Source organism: Pseudophryne corroboree, chromosome 1, assembly GCF_028390025.1.
Source record: "Pseudophryne corroboree isolate aPseCor3 chromosome 1, aPseCor3.hap2, whole genome shotgun sequence".
In the NCBI taxonomy this organism is placed as follows: Eukaryota; Metazoa; Chordata; class Amphibia; order Anura; family Myobatrachidae; genus Pseudophryne; species Pseudophryne corroboree.
In genome coordinates, this window is record NC_086444.1 from 1,077,379,879 (window position 1) to 1,077,401,839 (window position 21,961).

General features: G+C 46.6%; 1 protein-coding gene across 8 annotated transcripts in view; it reads left to right on the top strand.

The window, feature by feature from the left end:
* Window positions 1-21,961, top strand: part of ATP8A1 (ATPase phospholipid transporting 8A1) — a 613,161-nt gene that overhangs the window by 556,331 nt on the left and 34,869 nt on the right. For all 8 annotated transcript variants that reach the window (XM_063920998.1, XM_063920996.1, XM_063921000.1 and 5 more), the window contains one exon: window positions 18,034-18,141. In XM_063920998.1, the coding sequence (XP_063777068.1) occupies window positions 18,034-18,141 (108 nt within the window). The remainder of the gene's footprint in view (window positions 1-18,033; window positions 18,142-21,961) is intronic.

Genomic DNA, 21,961 nt, shown 5'->3' on the forward strand with positions numbered 1-21,961 from the left:
CAAGGACCAGGCGTGTATCAAGACTTACTGGGGCTGCGTTTGACGGCATGGCGGTTGAACGCCATATCCTAGCCCGAAAGGGTATTTCCGGTGAAGTTATTCCCACATTGCTTCAGGCTTGGAAAGGAGTAACTGCAAAGCTTTAACACCGTATTTGGAGGAAGTATGTGTCTTGGTGTGAATCCAAGAAGGTTCCTACAGAGGAATTTCAGCTGGGTCGTTTTCTCAATTTTTTGCAAGCAGGTGTAGATGCAGGCCTAAAATTAGGCTCCATTAAAGTACAGATTTCGGCCTTATCAAGTTTCTTTCAAAAAGAATTGGCCACCTTTCCAGAAGTTCAGACTTTCGTGAAAGGAGTGCTGCACATCCAACCTCCATTTGTGCCCCCAGTGGTACCATGGGACCTTAACGTGGTGGTGCAGTTTCTTATGTCACACTGGTTGGAACCTTTACGAAAGGTTGAGTTAAAATTTCTCACTTGGAAAGTGGTTATGCTATTGGCCTTGGCGTCCGCAAGGCGGGTGTCCGAATTAGCGGCTTTGTCTCACAAGAGCCCCTATTTGATCTTCCATGTGGATAGAGCGGAATTGAGAACTTGGCAACAATTTCTGCCAAAAGTGGTTTCTGCGTTTCACAGAAACCAGCCTATTGTGGTGCCTGTGGCTACTTAAACCTTGGCTAATTTCGAAGTCTCTCGATGTAGTCAGAGCTTTGAATATTTATGTCGCCAGAATGGCTCAGATTGGGGAAACAGAGGCTCTTTTTATCCTGTATGCTCCCAACAAAATTGGGGCCCCTGCTTCTAAGCAGATTGTTACACGCTGGATCTGTGATACAATTCGGCATGCTCATTCTACGGCTGGATTGCCGTTACCATAGTCGGTGAAGGCCCATTCTACCAGGAAGGTGGGCTATTCTTGGGCGGATGCCCGAGGAGTCTCAGCGGTTCAACTTTGCCGAGCAGCTACTTGGTCGGGTTCAAACACTTTTGCTAAGTTCTACAAGTTTGATACCCTGGCTGATGAGGACCTCATGTTGCTCAATCGGTGCTGCAGAGTCGTCCGCACTCTCCCGCCCGGTCTGGAGCTTTGGTATAAACTCCATGGTCCTTTTGGAGACCCCAGCATCCTCTAGGACGTATGAGAAAATAGGATTTTAATACCTACCGGTAAATTATTTTCTCTTAGACCGTAGAGGATGCTGGGCGCCCGTCCTAGTGCGTACTGTATCTGCAGTTATTGGTTATGGTTACACTCATGTGGTGTTTCTTTTCAGTCAGTCTGTTGCTGACGCTATTCATGGCATGGCATGCGGTATGCTATTATTGGTTGTGTTTACACACAGGTTGTGTTACATATTCTGTCAGCATATTGCTGTATATTTTTCATGCCGTCGGCTGGTGTTCTATTGAATGCCACGTTCTGCGGCATGTTCGAGGTGTGAGCTGGTATGACACTCACCGTGTTTAAACACTAAATTCTTTCCTCAAAATGTCCGTCTCCCTGGGCACAGTTCTCTAATTGGAGTCTGGAGGAGGGGCATAGAGGGAGGAGCCAGTTCACACCCATTCAAAGTCTTATAGTGTGCCTATGTCTCCTGCGGATCCCGTCTATACCCCATGGTCCTTTTGGAGACCCCAGCATCCTCTACGGACTAAGAGAAAAGGATTTACCGATAGGTATTAAAATCCTATTTCTCTGACGTCCTAGTGGATGCTGGGGACTCCGTCAGGACCATGGGGATTAGCGGCTCCGCAGGAGACGGGGCACAAAAATAAAGCTTTAGGATCAGGTGGTGTGCACTGGCTCCTCCCCCTATGACACTCCTCCAAGCCTCAGTTAGGTTTTTGTGCCCGTCCGAGCAGGGTGCAATCTAGGTGGCTCTCCTAAAGAGCTGCTTAGAAAAAGTTTTTAGGTTTTTTATTTTACAGTGAGTCCTGCTGGCAACAGGCTCACTGCAACGAGCGACTTAGGGGAGAAGAAGTGAACTCACCTGCGTGCAGGATGGATTGGCTTCTTAGGCTACTGGACACCATTAGCTCCAGAGGAATCGAACACAGGCCCAGCCATGGAGTCCGGTCCCGGAGCCGCGCCGCCGACCCCCTTGCAGATGCCGAAAAGTGAAGAGGTCCAGAAACCGGCGGCAGAAGACTTTTCAGTCTTCATGAGGTAGCGCACAGCACTGCAGCTGTGCGCCATTGTTGTCACACACTTCACACCAACGGTCACGGAGGGTGCAGGGGGCGCCCTGGGCAGCAATGAGAATACCTTGTTCTGGCTAAAAAATACATCACATATAGCCCCTGGGGCTATATGGATGTATTTAACCCCTGCCAGGTCTCAGAAAAACGGGAGAAGAAGCCCGCCGAAAAGGGGGCGGGGCCTATTCTCCTCAGCACACAGCGCCATTTTCCCTCACAGAAATGCTGGTGGGAAGGCTCCCAGGCTCTCCCCTGCACTGCACTACAGAAACAGGGTTAAATCAGAGAGGGGGGGGCACTTATTTGGCGATATGATTATATATTAAGATGCTATAAGGGAAAAACACTTATATAAAGGTTGTCCCTGTATAATTATAGCGTTTTGGTGTGTGCTGGCAAACTCTCCCTCTGTCTCTCCAAAGGGCTAGTGGGGTCCTGTCCTCTATCAGAGCATTCCCTGTGTGTGTGCTGTGTGTCGGTACGTGTGTGTCGACATGTATGAGGACGATATTGGTGAGGAGGCGGAGCAATTGCCTGTAATGGTGATGTCACTCTCTAGGGAGTCGACACCGGAATGGATGGCTTATTTAAGGAATTACGTGATAATGTCAACACGCTGCAAGGTCGGTTGACGACATGAGACGGCCGGCAAACCAATTAGTACCTGTCCAGGCGTCTCAAACACCGTCAGGGACGTTAAAACGTCTTTTTACCTCAGTCGGTCGACACAGACACGGACACTGACTCCAGTGTCGACGGTGAAGAAACAAACGTATTTTCCTTTAGGGCCACACGTTACTTCTTAAGGGCAATGAAGGAGGTGTTACATATTTCTGATACTACAAGTACCACAAAAAAGGGTATTATGTGGAGTGTGAAAAAACTACCTGTAGTTTTTCCTGAATCAGATAAATTAAATGAAGTGTGTGATGATGCGTGGGTTTCCCCCGATAGAAAATTATTGGCGGTATACCCTTTCCCGCCAGAAGTTAGGGCGCGTTGGGAAACACCCCTTAGGGTGGATAAGGCGCTCACACGCTTATCAAAACAAGTGGCGGTACCGTCTCCAGATAGGGCCGCCCTCAAGGAGCCAGCTGATAGGAGGCTGGAAAATATCCTAAAAAGTATATACACACATACTGGTGTTATACTGCGACCAGCGATCGCCTCAGCCTGGATGTGCAGCGCTGGGGTGGCTTGGTCGGATTCCCTGACTGAAAATATTGATACCCTTGACAGGGACAGTATTTTATTGACTATAGAGCATTTAAAGGATGCATTTCTATATATGCGAGATGCACAGAGGGATATTTGCACTCTGGCATCAAGAGTAAGTGCGATGTCCATATCTGCCAGAAGTTGTTTATGGACACGACAGTGGTCAGGTGATGCAGATTCCAAACGGCACATGGAAGTATTGCCGTATAAAGGAGAAAAAGACAACGTCTTTTCAGCCTCAGTCCTTTCGTCCCCATAAGGGCAAGCGGGCAAAAGGCCAGTCATATCTGCCATGGGATAGAGGAAAGGGAAGAAGACTGCAGCAGGCAGCCCATTCCCAGGAACAGAAGCCCTCCACCGCTTCTGCCAAATCCTCAGCATGACGCTGGGGCCGTACAAGCGGACTCAGGTGCGGTGGGGGGGTCGTCTCAAGAGTTTCAGCACGCAGTGGGCTCACTCGCAAGTGGACCCCTGGAACCTACAAGTAGTATCCCAGGGGTACAGATTGGAAATTCGAGACGTCTCCCCCTCGCAGGTTCCTGAAGTCTGCTTTACCAACGTCTCCCTCCGACAGGGAGGCAGTAGTGGAAACAATTCACAAGCTGTATTCCCAGCAGGTGATAATCAAAGTACCCCTCCTACAACAAGGAAAGGGGTATTATTCCACACTATATTGTGGTACTGAAGCCAGACGGCTCGGTGAGACCTATTCTAAATCTGAAATATTTGAACACTTACATACAAAGGTTCAAATCAAGATGGAGTCACTCAGAGCAGTGATAGCGAACCAGGAAGAAGGGGACTATATGGTGTCCCGGGACATCAGGGATGCTTACCTCCATGTCCCAATTTGCCCTTCTCACCAAGGGTACCTCAGGTTCGTGGTACAGAACTGTCACTATCAGTTTCAGACGCTGCCGGTTGGATTGTCCACGGCACCCCGGGTCCTTACCAAGGTAATGGCCGAAATGATGATTCTTCTTCAAAGAAAATGGACGATCTCCTGATAAGGGCAAGGTCCAGAGAACAGTTGGAGGTCGGAGTAGCACTATCTCAAGTAGTTCTACGACAGCACGGGTGGATTCTAAATATTCCAAAACCGCAGCTGTTTCCGACGACACGTCTGCTGTTCCTAGGGATGATTCTGGACACAGTCCAGAAAAAGGTGTTTCTCCCGGAGAAGAAAGCCAGGGAGTTATCCGAGCTAGTCAGGAACCTCCTAAAACCAGGAAAAGTGTCAGTGCATCATTGCACAAGGGTCCTGGGAAAAATGGTGGCTTCTTACGAAGCGATTCCATTCGGCAGATTTCACGCAAGAACTTTTCAGTGGGATCTGCTGGAAAAATGGTCCGGATCGCATCTTCAGATGCATCAGCGGATAACCCTGTCTCCAAGGACAAGGGTGTTTCTTCTGCGGTGGCTGCAGAGTGCTCATCTACTAAAGGGCCGCAGATTCGGCATTCAGGACTGGGTCCTGGTGACCACGGATGCCAGCCTGAGAGGCTGGGGAGCAGTCACACAGGGAAAAAATTTCCAGGGAGTGTGATCAAGTCGGGAGACTTCTCTCCACATAAATATACTGGAGCTAAGGGCAATTTACAATGTTCTAAGCTTAGCAAGACCTCTGCTTCAAGGTCAGCCGGTATTGATCCAGTGGGACAACATCACGGCAGTCGCCCACGTAAACAGACAGGGCGGCACAAGAAGCAGGAGGGAAATGGCAGAAACTGCAAGGATTCTTCGCTGGGCGAAAAATCATGTGATAGCACTGTCAGCAGTGTTCATTCCGGGAGTGGACAACTGGGAAGCAGACTTCCTCAGCAGGCACGACCTCCACCCGGGAGAGTGGGGACTTCATCGGGAAGTATTCCACATGATTGTGAACCGTTGGGAAAGACCAAAGGTGGACATGATGGCGTCCCGCCTGAACAAAAAACTGGACAGGTATTGCGCCAGGTCAAGAGACCCTCAAGCAATAGCTGTGGACGTTCTGGTAACACCGTGGGTGTACCAGTCGGTGTATGTGTTCCCTCCTCTGCTTCTCATACCCAAGGTACTGAGAATTATAAGACGTAGAGGAGTAAGAACTATACTCGTGGCTCCGGATTGGCCAAGAAGGACGTGGCACCCGGAACTTCAAGAAATGCTCACAGAGGACTCATGGCCTCTGCCGCTAAGAAGGGACTTGCTTCAGCAAGTACCAGGTCTGTTCCAAGACTTACCGCGGCTGCGTTTGACGGCATGGCGGTGGAACGCCGGATCCTAAGGGAAAAAGGCATTCCGGAAGAGGTCATTCCTACCCTGGTCAAAGCCAGGAAGGAGGTGACCGCACAACATTATCACCACATGTGACGAAAATATGTTGCGTGGTGTGAGGCCAGGAAGGCCCCACGAAGAAATTTCAACTCGGTCGATTCCTGCATTTCCTGCAAACAGGAGGTGTCTATGGGCCTCAAATTGGGGTCCATTAAGGTTCAAATTTCGGCCCTGTCAATTTTCTTCCAGAAAGAATTGGCTTCAGTTCCTGAAGTCCAGAAGTTTGTCAAGGGAGTATTGCATATACAACCCCCTTTTTTGTGCCTCCAGTGGCACTGTGGGATCTCAACGTAGTTATGGGATTCCTCAAATCACATTTTAAACCGCTCAAATCTGTGGATTTGAAATATCTCACATGAAAAGTGACCATGCTGTTGGCCCTGGCCTCGGCCAGGCGAGTGTCAGAATTGGCGGCTTTGTCTCACAAAAGCCATATCTGATTGTCCATTTGGACAGGGCAGAGCTGCGGACTCGTCCCCAGTTTCTCCCTAAGGTGGTGTCAGCGTTTCACCTGAACCAGCTTATTGTGGTACCTGCGGCTACTAGGGACTTGGAGGACTCCAAGTTGCTAGATGTTGTCAGGGCCCTGAAAATATAGGTTTCCAGGACGGTTGGAGTCAGGAAAACTGACTTGCTGTTATCCTGTATGCACCCAACAAACTGGGTGCTCTTGCTTCTAAGCAGACGATTGCTCGTTGGATTTGTAGCACATTTCAACTTGCACATTCTGTGGCAGGCCTGCCACAGCCTAAATCTGTGTAGGAAAAAAAACTGTGTTCCCTAATGCACACCGAGTGAATAATATTACTATATAATAATAGTCAGATAATACGGAGATCTTAGTTGCGTATATCTGCAGATATAGGGTTAAGCCCCCAGGCCGATCGACAAGGCTTCTCCGTCACTGGGGGTCCCTAATACTAGGTATGGGCCTGGGGCGCAGAACCCCACAATGTCGGCACAGGTCGGCCACCCCAGGTCAGCACACATGTGAAAATTAATAGGGGTTAATAAGAAGCACAGAAGTGCTATGTAAGTGGTGTGTTTAAAATAATATATACAAAGTGATAGGAAAAATAATAAGTGTTAATAAAGTGTTAGGGTGTACAAAGTGGTGTGATTAAAATAATATATACAATATATATATAAAAGCCTAAATCTGTCAAGGCCCATTCCACCAGGAAGGTGGGCTCATCCTGGGCGGCTGCCCGAGGGGTCTCGGCATTACAACTCTGCCGAGCAGCTACGTGGTCGAGGGAGAACACGTTTGTAAAATTCTACAAATTTGATACCCTGGCTAAAGAGGACCTGGAGTTCTCTCATTCGGTGCTGCAGAGTCATCCGCACTCTCCCGCCCGTTTGGGAGCTTTGGTATAATCCCCATGGTCCTGACGGAGTCCCCAGCATCCACTAGGACGTCAGAGAAAATAAGATTTTACTTACCGATAAATCTATTTCTCGTAGTCCGTAGTGGATGCTGGGCGCCCATCCCAAGTGCGGATTGTCTGCAATACTTGTACATAGTTATTGTTACAAAAAAATCGGGTTGTTATTGTTGTGAGCCGTCTGTTCAGAGGCTCCTACGTTTGTCATACTGTTAACTGGGTTCAGATCACAAGTTGTACGGTGTGATTGGTGTGGCTGGTATGAGTCTTACCCGGGATTCAAAATCCTTCCTTATTGTGTACGCTCGTCCGGGCACAGTATCCTAACTGAGGCTTGGAGGAGTGTCATAGGGGGAGGAGCCAGTGCACACCACCTGATCCTAAAGCTTTATTTTTGTGCCCTGTCTCCTGCGGAGCCGCTAATCCCCATGGTCCTGACGGAGTCCCCAGCATCCACTACGGACTACGAGAAATAGATTTATCGGTAAGTAAAATCTTATTTTTTTTTGATTCTTGGGGAAACCTTTTCCAACCCCAGTAGTGACACCGTCTATAAAATACGACAACACTTGGACTGTAACAGTCGGTACGTTGTGTACATAATAACTTGCCCTTGCAAAATGGTTATTACTCGACCCTGTTTCTAGTACCGAAACCCAATGGGTCTTTCCGGCTTATTCTCAACCTAAAATCACTGAACAAGTTTGTGAGAGTTTCCAAGTTCCGTATGGAATCACTGCGCTCAGTTGTACTGGCCATGGAACCTGGGGACTGCATGGTATCCCTGGATATACAGGATGCTTACCTGCATATTCCTATTGCCATTTCACATCAGCAATATCTGCGGTTTGCTATTGGCAACCTCCATTATTAATTCAGTGCTCTGCCGTTTGGACTGACCATGGCACCTCGGATGTTTACCAAGGTCATCGCCATGATGACAGCTCATCTCCGTCAACAGGGAATCCGCATCCTACCGTATATGGATGACCTGCTGATCCTGACAAGCTCCCAAGATGTCCTGCTGAGTCATCTCCAGCTGATGGTGCAATTTCTACAAGCCCACGGGTGGCTGATCAATTGGAAAAAGTCCTCCCTGGTCCCTGCTTGGCGCATGGTGCACCTGGGGACTCTACTGGATACGCACACCCAGAGGCTGTTTCTTTCTCCAGAGAAGGTCCTGAAAATTCAGGACAGGATCAGATACTTCCTCTCTCGCCCAAGAGTGTCCATACACTCGGCAATGCAAGTACTAGGCCTGATGGTGTCAGCCTTCGACATGGTGGAGTGTTCTCGATTCCATTCTTGCCCTCTCCAGTGGTTAATCCTGTCAAAGTGGGACAGTCTACCTCGTTGTATCAGGTCTCAAATTATATCCCTGACTCCGGAAGTCCGCGTGTCTTTAACCTGGTGGCTCCAGGATCAACAGTTGAGCAGGGGCCATCCCTTCTGGATTCCCCACTGGGTCCTCTTGACTACGGATGCCAATCTGAAGGGCTGGGGCGCGGTGTTCGAGCAACACTCCAGGGTCGCTGGACCGAGGAGGAGTCTCTCCTCCCCACCAACATTCTGGAACTGCGGGCAGTGTTCAATGCATTGACACTGGCCCTACCTAAGGAACAGGCCTGTTCAAGTACAATCAGACAACGCAACCATGGCTTACGTAAATCATCAAGGCGGCACTCGAAGCCGCACAGCAATGATGGAAGTGTCAAGAATTCTTCATTGGGCAGAACGCCATCTGCCAGCAATATCGGCAGTGTTCATTCTAAGTGTCCTTAACTGGGAAGCGGGTTTCCGCAGTCGTCAGGACGCACACGCAGGAGAATAGAGCCTTTCAACTCCTAGTGGACAAGTGGGGCCTACCAGATGTAAACCTGATGGCGTCTCAACACAATTACAAGGTTCCGGTCTTCAGATCAAGGGCAAGGGATCCACAAGGGATCCACAAGCAGCTGCCGTACGTGTTCCCTCCGGTGTCACTCCTGCCCAGGGTTCTAAGGACGTTCAAGCAAAAAGGAGTCGTCCTACTTCTGGTCGCTCCGGCGTGGCCCAGACGGCATTGGTTCTCAGACCTGCAGGGTCTATCGATGGAGCGTACTCTACTTCTTCCTCAAGCCCAGAACACCTCGTTCAGGGCCCTTGTGTCTACCCAGACCTGGTCAGATTGGCTTTGACGGCGTGGCTCTTGAAGCATCACTCCTGAGGGCCAAAGGATTCTCTGAGGTGGTCATCCAAACTATGCTGAAGGCCCGAAAACCTGCTTCGGCTCGGATTTACTACAGGGTCTGGAATTCTTACTTCACCTGGTGTGCTGCTAAGAGCTACGATGTCTACAAGTTCAGAACTTCATGGCTTCTGGCTTTTCTGCAACAAGGCCTTCGTCTGGCCTCCCTCAAGGTTCATATATCTGCCTTGTCAGTGTGGTTTCAGAGAATGATTACGTCTATTCCTGATGTTCATACCTTCACTCTGTGTTTTGCGGATACAACCTCCCTATGTCCCTCCGGTGGCTCCATGGGATCTGTCTGTTGTCCTTAACGCCCTGTAAGAGTGTCCCTTTGAACCTCTTGATTCTGTGGACCTGAAATGGCTTACGCTTAAGGTCCTGTTCCTGCTGGCTATTGCCTCTGCTAGGAGGGTGTTGGACTTAGGCGCCTTGTCCTGTCGTCCGCCCTTCCTGATATTTCACCATGACCGCTCTGTTCTCCGAACTCGCCCTGGTTATCTGCCTAAGGTGGTGTGATCTTTCCACCTTAACCAAGAGATTGTGGTTCCAGCCTTTATCTCTTCTGGTCTGTCCTCCAAAGAGTGGTCTTTGGAGGCGGGGGGGGGGGGATGTTCCCCTGGATGCCTGCGTATCAGTCCGGCCCTGCTTAGGTGTAGTATTTACATTCTGTGGAAATCCAACAGTCCCTTTTATTATTTGTTTGTCAACGTCATATTACAATCATTAAAAAGTTCTATCCTTTACATATACATATTGCCTTTCATTTTACGTATAGAACTTTTTTTTTTTTAACGCTTTCTATTATTGACATTTGTACTAAGTGTCCATGTAAGTGAATGAGTGTTGTTTAACTTGGGGTTACCCTCTCATGAAAACAATATGCTATGTAACCAAATCATATCACCCGTATCATGTATCTTGTTTGGGTTTGAAGCTAGGTATGTTGTGTTAATTAGAGGAGGAGGTCAGTGTTTTCCCATGTTTTAGTTAATCCACCGGGACATGTCAGCATTTCTTAGCACTTTACATTAACATGGAAAACATACATTTCTGTGCAGGTTCATGGCGCATGCTGAGCCTTTGTATCCATCATACTACTTGATGAGGAAATAATGTACAGAATCAGAAAATCAGATTCACTTCCCAGTTGCCACCCAGTAGTTTGGGGACCATGATTGGATTTCTTTAAACTAGTATAAGATCTTGTTAGAAGCACAAATCTTCCGTCACTGTTAGCGATGTATGCTTTAATGAATTAAATGAACCAATGTTTCCACAGTAGATACTGCTGCCAGAGTTACTCTTGGGGGAACCTCCTCCTGTCTGCACACTTGGAAAAACAATGGCCCCTCTAACAAAGCGATGAATTAATGTGGTTTTCCTACAGCTGTTATTGTTTCTTACATTTATTATCACTGTAATAGTAATAGCATAATATACAGTGCTTGTGCTATGTGCCTCAAAGTATTTAGGTAATCTCACATTTGCAAATTTCAAAATGTAACCGCTGTCAATGAAAAATGATGCTTCTAGCAGCCTAACATTAGCGGCTTCATGTTTTTCTTTAATAAATAGTAATAAATCTAAAACCTGCGATAGCAAATGTGCTAAGGCATTGTAACATAGAAACACAATTTCTCTGACGTCCTAGTGGATGCTGGGAACTCCGTAAGGACCATGGGGAATAGCGGCTCCGCAGGAGACTGGGCACATCTAAAGAAAGCTTTAGGATCACCTGGTGTGCACTGGCTCCTCCCCCTATGACCCTCCTCCAAGCCTCAGTTAGATTTCTGTGCCCGACGAGAAGGGTGCACACTAGGGGCTCTCCTGAGCTCTTTGTGAAAGTTTTAGTTTAGGTTTATTATTTTCAGTGAGACCTGCTGGCAACAGGCTCACTGCATCGAGGGACTAAGGGAAGAAGAAGCGAACTCACCTGCGTGCAGAGTGGATTGGGCTTCTTAGGCTACTGGACATTAGCTCCAGAGGGACGATCACAGGTTCAGCCTGGATGGGTCACCGGAGCCGCGCCGCCGTCCCCCTTACAGAGCCAGAAGAGCGAAGAGGTCCGGAAAAATCGGCGGCAGAAGACGATCCTGTCTTCAGATAAGGTAGCGCACAGCACCGCAGCTGTGCGCCATTGCTCTCAGCACACTTCACACTCCGGTCACTGAGGGTGCAGGGCGCTGGGGGGGGCAGCGCCCTGAGACGCAATAAATCGATAAAAAAACCTTATATGGCTAAAATAAATGCATCACATATAACTCCTGGGCTATATGGATGCATTTAACCCCTGCCAAAACATACAGAAAAAGGATGATAAGGACGCCGAGAAAGGGGCGGAGCCTATCTCCTCAGCACACTGGCGCCATTTTCCCTCACAGCTCAGTTGGAGGGAAGCTCCCTGGCTCTCCCCTGCAGTCACTACACTACAGAAAGGGGTTAAAAAAGAGAGGGGGGCACAAATTAGGCGCAGTATATAACAATACAGCAGCTATAAAGGGAAAAACACTTATATAAGGTTATCCCTGTATATATATAGCGCTCTGGTGTGTGCTGGCAAACTCTCCCTCTGTCTCCCCAAAGGGCTAGTGGGGTCCTGTCCTCTATCAGAGCATTCCCTGTGTGTGTGCTGTGTGTCGGTACGTTGGTGTCGACATGTATGAGGAGAAAAATGATAAGGAGACGGAGTAGAGTGTCTGAAATTGTGTTGTCACCCCCTAGGGGGTCGACACCTGAGTGGATGTACTGTTGAAATTGCGTGACAGTGTCAGCTTTGTATAAAAGACAGTGGTTGACATGAGACAGCCGGCTACTCAGCTTGTGCATGTCCAGACGTCTCATACAGGGGCCCTAAAGCGCCCGTTACCTCAGATACAGATGCCGACAGGGGTACTGACTCCTGTGTCGACGGTGAAGAGACAACCGTGATTTCCAATAGGGCCACACATTGCATGATTGAGGCAATGGAAAAAGTTTACACTTTTCTGATAATATGAATACCACCAAAAAAAGGGGTATTATGTTTGGTGAGCAAAAACTTCCTGTAGTTTTCCTGAATCTGAGAAATAAAATGAGGTGTGTGATGATGCGTGGGTTTCCCCCCGATAACAATTGATATTTTCTAAAAAGTTATTGGCAGTATACCTTTTCCCGCCAGAGGTTAGGGTGCGTTGGGAAACACCCCCTAGGGTGGATAAAGCGCTCACACGCTTGTAAAAACAAGGGCTCTACCCTCTCCTGAGATGGCCACCCTTAAGGATCCTGCTGATAGAAAGCAGGAGTGTATCCTAAAATGTATTTACACACATACTGGTGTTATACTGCGACCAGCAATCGCCTCAGCCTGGATGTGCAGTGCTGGGTTGGCGTGGTCGGATTCCCTGACTGGAAATATGATATCCTAGATAAGGACAGTATATTATTGCCTATAGAGCAATTAAAAGATGCATTTCTATATATGCAGGATGCACAGCGGAATATTTGCCGACTGGCATCAAGTATAAGTGCGTTGTCCAATTATTCCAGTAAAGTGGTCAGGTGATGCGGATTCCAAACGGCATTTGGAAGTATTACCTTAAAAGAGGGGATGTACCCCAGGTCGCCTCTCAAAATAAGACGCCGTATTATCAGGCGCAGTCCTGGTTGGCAAGCGGACAAAAGGGTTCCTCTTTTCTGCTCGTGACAGAGGGAGAGGAAAATGGCTGCAGAGATCAGCCAGTTCCAAGGAACAGAAACCCTTTTCCGCCGCTGCCAAGCCCTCAGTATGACGCTAGGGCTTTACAAATTCAGGCACGGTGGGGTCCCGTTCTCAATGAATTTCAGTGCGCAGTGGGCTCACTCGCAAGTAGACCCCTGGATCCTTCAGATAATATTTCAGGGGTACAAATTGGAATTCGAGACGTATTCCCCTCGCCGTTTCCAAAAGTCTGTTTTACCGACGTCTCCCGCTGACAGGGAGGCAGTTTTGGAAGCCATTCACAAGCTGTATTCCCAGCAGGTGATAATCAAGGTACCCCTCCTGCAACAGGGAACGGGGTATTATTCCACACTATTGTGGAACCGAAGCCAGACGGCTCGGTGAGACCGATTTTAAAATCTAAAATCTTTGAACACTTGCATACAGAGGTTCAAATTCAAAATTGAGTCACTCAGAGCAGTGATTGCAAACCTGGAAGAAGGGGACTACATGATGTCTCGGGACATCAAGGAGGCTTACCTTCATGTCAAAATTTACCCTTCTCACCAAGGGTATTTCAGGTTATGGTACAGAACTGTATCAGTTCGGACGCTGCCGTAGGGATGGTCCACGGCACCCCGGGTCTTTACTGAAGTAATGACCGAAATGATGATATTCCTTCGAAGGAAGGGAATTTTAGTTATCCTTTACTTGGACGATTCCCTGATAAGGGTAAGATCCAGGGAACAGTTGGAGATCGGTGTAGCACTATATCAGGTAGTGTTGCGGCAGCACGATTGGATTTTCAATATTCCAAAAATCGCAGCTGGTTCCGACGACTTGTCTTCTGTTCCTAGGGATGATTCTGGACATAGTCCAGAAAGAAGGTGCTTCTCCCGGAGGAGAAAGCCAGGGAGTTATCCGAGCTAGTCAGGAACCTCCTAAAACCGAACCAAGTCTCAGTGCATCAATGCACAAGGGTTCTGGGTAAAAATGGTGGCTTCCTACGAAGCAATCCCATTCGGCAGATTCCACGCACAGTGGAACCTTCTGGACAAATGGTCCGGGTCGCATCTTCAGATGCTTCAGCGGATAACCCTGTCACCAGGGACAAGGGTATCCCTCCTGTGGTGGTTGCAGAGTGCTCATCTTCTAGAGGGCCGCAGATTCGGCATTCGGGACTGGGTCCTGGTGGCCACGGATGCCAGCCTGCGAGGCTGGGGAGCAGTCACACAGGGAAGGAATTTCCAGGGCTTATGGTCAAGCCTGGAGACATCTCTTCATAAAAACATTCTGGAACTAAGGGCCATTTACAATGCCCTAAGTCAAGCGAAACCCCTGCTTCAGGATCAGGCGGTATTGATCCAATCGGACAACATCACGTCAGTCGCCCACGTAAACAGACAGGGCGGCACGAGAAGCAGGAGGGCAATGGCAGAAGCTGCAAGGATTTTCGCTGGGCGGAAAATCATGTGATAGCACTGTCAGCAGTGTTCATTCCGGGAGTGGACAACTGGGAAGCAGACTTCCTCAGCAGACACGACCTTCACCCGGGAGAGTGGGGACTTCACCCAGAAGTCTTCCACCTGATTGTAAACCGTTGGGAAAAACAAAAGGTGGACATAATGGCGTCCCGTCTAAACAAAAAACTAGACAGATATTGCGCCAGGTCAAGGGACCCTCAGGCAATAGCGGTGGACGCTCTGGTAACACCGTGGGTGTACCAGTCAGTGTATGGGTTCCCTCCTCTGCCCCTCATACCAAAAGTACTGAGAATCATAAGAAGGAGAGGAGTAAGAACTATACTCGTGGTTCCGGATTGGCCAAGAAGGACTTGGTATCCGGAACTTCAAGAGATGCTCACGGACGAACCGTGGCCTCTACCTCTAAGAAAGGACCTGCTCCAGCAAGGGCCTTGTCTGTTCCAAGACTTACCGCGGCTGCGTTTGACGGCATGGCGGTTGAACGCCGGATCCTGAAGATCCCTACCCTGGTCAAGGCCAGGAAAGACGTAACCGCAAAACATTATCACCGCATTTGGCGAAAATATGTTGCGTGGGGTGAGGCCAAGAAGGCCCCTACAGAGGAATTTCAACTGGGTCGTTTCCTCCATTTCCTGCAAACAGGACTGTCTATGGGCCTAAAATTAGGGTCCATTAAGGTTCAAATTTCGGCCCTGTCGATTTTCTTCCAAAAAGAACTGGCTTCAGTGCCTGAAGTTCAGACATTTGTAAAAGGGGTACTGCATATACAGTCTCCTTTTGTGCCTCCAGTGGCACCTTGGGGATCTCAATGTTGTGTTGAGTTTTCCTAAAGTCACATTGGTTTGAACCACTCACCACTGTGGACTTAAAATATCTCACATGGAAGTGACGAGTTAGCCCTGGTTTCAGCCAGGCGGGTGTCAGAATTGGCGGCTTTATCATATAAAAGCCCTTACTTAATAGTTCATTCTGAAAGGACAGAATTGAGGACTCGTCCTCAAATTTTCTACCTAAGGTGGTTTCTGCATTTCACATGAACCAACCTATTGTGGTACCTGCGGCTACTAAGGACTTGGAGGATTCCAAGTTGCTTGACGTGGTCAGGACCCTGAAAATACATGTTTCCAGGACGGCTGGAGTCAGAAAATCTGACTCGCTGTTTATCCTGTATGCACCCAACAAACTGGGTGCTTCTGCTTCTAAGCAGACGATTGCTCGTTGGATTTGTAGTACAATTCAGCTTGCACATTCTGTGGCACGCCTGCCACAGCCAAAAATCTTAAAATGCCCACTCCACAAGGAAGGTGGGCTCATCTTGGGCAGCTGCCCGAGGGGTCTCGGCTTTACAACCTTGCCGAGCAGTTACTTGGTCAGGAGCAAATACGTTTGTAAAATTCTACAAATTTGATATCTTGACTGAGGAGGACCTGGAGTTCTCTCATTCGGTGCTGCAGAGTCATCCGCACTCTCCCGCCCGTTTGGGAGCTTTGGTATAATCCCCATGGTCCTTACGGAGTTCCCAGCATCCACTAGGACGTCAGAGAAAATAAGAATTTACTTACCGATAATTCTATTTCTCGTAGTCCGTAGTGGATGCTGGGCGCCCATCCCAAGTGCGGATTGTCTGCAATACTGGTACATAATTATTGTTACCAAAAAATTCGGGTTATTGTTGTAGTGAGCCATCTTTTCTAGAGGCTCCTCTATTATCATGCTGTTAACTGGGTTCAGATCACAAGTTGTACAGTGTGATTGGTGTGGCTGGTATGAGTCTTACCCGGGATTCAAAATCCTTCCTTATTGTGTACGCTCGTCCGGGCACAGTATCCTAACTGAGGCTTGGAGGAGGGTCATAGGGGGAGGAGCCAGTGCACACCAGGTGATCCTAAAGCTTTCTTTAGATGTGCCCAGTCTCCTGCGGAGCCGCTATTCCCCATGGTCCTTACGGAGTTCCCAGCATCCACTACGGACTACGAGAAATAGAATTATCGGTAAGTAAATTCTTATTTTGACAGCAGATAAGAAGCTCTTCTAGCCTGCCCATGTACAGTATGCACACACTTACACACTAGGGTTCATTTTTTGTTGGGAGTGAATTAACCTACCAGTGTATTGTGGATGGAAACCGGAGTACCCAGAGGAAACCCACGCAAGCACAGGGAGACTACAAACCCGTGACCCCAGTACTGTTAGGCAGTAATGCTAACCATTATACCATCCATACGCTAATGGATCTTTATTAAAATAGTGTCAGCTAAAAATGATGCAGAAATAATGCAAAACTAATCATTCTCCGCTTCAGTCTTCTGGGATAGATGTATTAAGCCTGGAGAAGTGATAAGTGCAAGGTGATAACGCACCAGCCAGTCAGCTCCTGTCATTTTTCAAACCAGTAATGATTGGCTGGTGGGTCATCACCTTCCACTTTCCACTGCTTTATCACTTCTCCAGGCTTAATGCATCTGCCCCTCAGTTTCTTAGTATGTGGAGGTCCATTATAAAAATGAAAAGGGGGAAAAAAAATTCCATCATAATAATGTATAGTATAAGTTATCTTTCTAGTTTAAGTTTTCTTTCTTTCTGCATAGGTTTTCTTTTAATTTGGCCCATTATGTTCTAAGAAGATTACTGTTTTGAAGCTGTCATTTTTCCAGAGGTTTTCTTGACACAAGCTATCCTTTCACTCGCAAATCAAATAAAAAAAAAACAATTATCATCCTTAATTAGTGTAATGGTCCTTATGCTAGCCATCACCTAATCTAACACTATTTCTTCTTTGGGGTCCATGGTCTCCACAGGGTTAACCTTGGGTATGGCATCAGACCTAATTTGCGCTCACTCAGTATCATTGTATCAAAGAAAATATAGACACTTTCACACCGTGGAAATGTAAACAAAAGGATGATATGTCTTGTTTTCTGAATAGTCCTGAAAATTTAGTCTTACTAGAAAACCATTGTGTTCTATGCTCCTGTAAGGAAATCAGTGTGACATTATCCGTGTCTGTAATTTTCAGAATGTAAAATGTAATGTTAGCCACTAAGCTGTGCATTTGTCTGCATCCTGTCATATATTTACATGGTAGGAATTCTTGCACTTTACAAATACTTTTTGTAAAAAAAAAAATTCTATTCCCTGACTTTTTATGGATTTATGGTCATTCATTACCCGAGTTATTGTAAAATAAGTTTTAGAATTTAGTGCCTGCGGACGCCGTGAGTTGCAAATGAAAATACATATATTTATATATATATATATATATATATATATATATATATAATATATCGTCCTTTATGTGGCAGCTCCACAAAACTAAATCTGTGACCATTTTTTTCAAGCAGAAGAAAAGCTTCAGACTTAAGTACACTGATTTTTTCTTGGCATTGGAGAAGGTGCTTTCTGATATCTTGTTTTCTGTGATGGCCCGGTGCATAATCCAAAAGAGATTTTTATTTATCTGTCCATTTTAATTTTCCAAAGAACTGTACATTTAATGTATCTTTTTTTATCCTCTTTGTTTACAGTTCAGTCATGTGGCTATTTGGGGAAGTATTGTGCTGTGGATTGTTTTCTTTGGAATCTACTCTTCTTTGTGGCCAGCAATTCCTCTAGCACCTGACATGTCAGGAGAGGTAAGTTCTTTTTTTCCCTTTCTTGGTACATGTGGTGATGGGTTTTCTGTAAATGTATTTTGTTACTGCACTATTCTAACACCCTTTCCCATATTAGTCCCCACTGCTGCACGCAGCAAGGATCAGCCTTTATATCCATTTCTTGTTAGATGTAGTAACCATGTATATGATCAACAGAGAGAGTGATTTTGACACACAGGCTTTAAATGTCATCTGACTCCTTATTGGGTTCTTTGTATAGCTATCACATCAGGAGCTGGCTCTCATTTTAAGACAATACTTTGAATGGAGCAGATTGGTGGGGCATTCAGAATGGAAACACCTTACCAAAGTACATGTATGGATTGGCAATGGGTTAAAAAAAATACATTAAATGGAAAGGCCATTTAAGTTTGCCAGGAAATTAGTATATGGACCACAAAAAGATGGGCCACTTGTTGCACAGCTCTGTTGAAAAAAATAAAAGATTTCCCAAGCCCTGCAACCTTGTAGCAGGTACCAACTAACTTTGGCTATCTTCTATTAAAGCACCCCCATTGGGGTGGTACAGGTCATCTATTGTGTTTTGTGGGTATTTTTGGCTTCTTTTTGGCTTATGATCATGTTGGTACCATCTTGTTAACTAGATGTTAACTACAAAGCGAATAACTAAAAGCGGAATTGTCAATCCAGATTTTTCAGTAGCTGAAGACTGGGAATATCCTGAAAAGGAGTGTGGAATTGCCGAATTGGACATGGCTTGGGTGTATTGGCTGCAGAGAGTTGCCCGTTTTGTTGATTTTCCACTCGGCGATATTGAGAGGCATAAAACATGATCATTTATTTGTACAGTAAGGTGCCATAAAAGTTTGCAACATTGGAAATCCACAATCGCAGTCTACAAAAATCATATTATATATAAAAACAGAGCAAGTTGATAAATCGAGTGCAGACGTGGGACCAGTGGTAGACGGGCCCTGTACAAGAAAGCTATCAGTCCAGAGAGGAAGGATAATGCTTACACTAACTGTAGGAAATAGTGGGACTTGGAGTGGAGATTGAACTGTAGCTAATAGACCATGTAGAAAGGAGTAGTGTCAGGTATGGATTTGGCACTTGAAAGATTCTTTTGGGGTTTTTTTCTGTTTTTGTTTTTTTCAATATCAGTCTTACCATGACATTTAATATGGATCGTTGCAGGGAAAGCCAGGTTGCAGGATGTTGCAATAGACAAGGCAGGAAATAATAATAGAACGGATAAGGGTTTTGGCAGTGGTGCATCTCAAGGCTCTGGAATTGTGAACTAAGGAGGAGGCCAAAATAAACATGTCAACAAAGCATCAGACGTAGGGGGTATCCAATTATCGGCTCTCAATTACCGCAACTTATTGTATTGCAGGGGGGCTATTCTATTAGCCCCGATAAGCCGTCGCAAGCCGCGACTTATCAGGGATTTTGTTTCACCTGCCTCAGGCAGGCGAAACGAAATACCCAGAAACAACCCCCCTTTTTGTCCGAAAACATACAGATTTCACTAAACCTGTGTGTTTTCATGAGAAAAATTTTTTTTAATTATTTTATTTACAGTGATGTCAAACCTGATACTGTCTTTCGAAGGGTGGTTTATGATGAGACCTAAGGCAGAAACAATGAAACCCTCTTTTTGACCACCTTCTCCCTGTAGCATTTCCACTATGTGTGTAAAAAAGGCAGAGACCTCCCTTCAGTTTGCTTCATACCAAAATGTCTTGTTTGAGTCTTCATTATTTGACCCCCTAGACAAAATCCCAACCATCTTTTGATGCTCCTTAAAAAATAGTTTTTTGAGGTTATGAATTAAGAAGGTCTGTAAAAGATTTAAGACCTTTGGTAGGAGAGTCCTAAGGCCGGGTACACATCAGGCGATATATATTGGATGATATATTGCTTCGTCTTTGAACAATATATTGTCTATTTTGCTCAGTGTGTATCCACGATTGCGCACTCCTACCTATCATCAGCAGGGACGTCCTGTCAGATGGGCTGATCACGTGCCGGTGAATGCATTGGCTAACGCTATATCACGTGGTCGTAAATCGTATTGTGCAGTGTGTACGGCTGCTCAATATAAACTCTCGGTGCCCAGCCTAAGAATTAGCCATTTTCAGAAATTTGATTTAAATTTGGATAACAGAGGCAGATAATTTAGATTTCATGTATTCATATTATCCCTGGTTATTTAATAGCCTTGGGCACTTGGAGATTAATATATTTTTTTTCTATAAAATGTGGATGTAGTGGACGGTGATGTTGAAAGTATCTATACAGTATAATCTTTCATTTGGCCTAACATATGATATCCTTTCTTAATGTAGACATTATAATAGTTTTAAACATGCTTGAGCATATGTAGAGAGATGTTCTGTACCTCAGTGTCATTTTTAATCCCAAATGTGTTGAAATAAACCTTCAGGTTTGACTCATTAAGATAACATTATTTTAAATGCAATTAATGCCTTTAGATATCATGAGCATATGCAGTCTCCTGTTTTCAGGGCCGGTGCAAGGTTTCTCGGCACCCTAGGCAAAAAATCTGCACACTCTCCCCCCACTCCTCCCCCTCAGGTGAAAGAAAAACGCTCAGCACGACTTTTGCGGGGACCCCATGTAGGCTGTATTGTAGGAAAGGGGGACAACACAGGCAGGAGATATACACAGATATACAGCATATGGAGTGTACTATAGTTTTGGGGGTGGGAGGGTTCTTTGCTCGGAATGCGGTTAACATCCCGACTGTTGGGATCCCATGGTCAGGATACTGATGTCGGAATCCCAACACACAGCGGAATACCGACACAAGCCCAGAATTCACCCTTGGGTGGTGGTCCATGTCACCACCCAAGTGGGAATATAATAGTGTGGCCAAAGGTCGCCACCGGAGCCGAGGAGTGGCAAGCGCAGCGAGCACGAGGGAATTCGCTGTGCTTGTTGTTGGGATTCCACCTGTCTCCTGACCGCCGGGATTCCATTATGATGAGCAGATCAGATGATGCCACATTACAGTACCCTCAGTTCATATTATGTCACATTACAGTGCCCCCTCTACCATTATAACATCCATTACACACTGCTTTCACTGACAGTGTCATAAAGCTCAGGCTGGGAATGGATCAGATCCAATTACTTAGCAGCCATAACTAGGGAAATTGCTAGGCAACTTTATAATTTGGTCCAGGCCTCCCTAAGCCTCTGTGCCCCATAACAATGGCACCCCCTGCACCCACAATAGTTACACCCATGATTATAGGCATCAATACAGTGACAGACCATACAATACTGACATCACTGCAGTGACCGCAATACTGCACATTCACTGTCACAATGACTACAATACCACATACACAGCATGCCAGTAATTGCCATACTGCACAGAGGGGGTAATTCAGACCTGATCGTTGAGCAGTGATTTTTGCAGCCCTGCGATCAGATAGTCGCCACCTACAGGCGGAATGTATTTTTGCTGTGCAAGTGTGCGATCGTATGTGTTGCAGAGATGCTAAAAATCAGTTTGTGCAGTCTCTGCGCAGCCCAGGACTTATTCTTTCAGTGTGATAGAATCCTGCTGATCGGAGCCGTAGCTGACGTCAGACACCCTCCCTCAAAATGCTTGGACACGCCTGCATTTTTCCGGACACTCCCTGTATATACGGTCAGTTGCCACCCACAAACGGCCTCTTCCTGTCAATCAACTTGCGTATGCCTGTGCGAATGGATCCTTTACACCATCCCATCGCTGACCTGCGATGCCCGTTGTAGCTGTCCGACGCGCCTGCGTATTGCGGTGCATACGCATGCGCAGTTT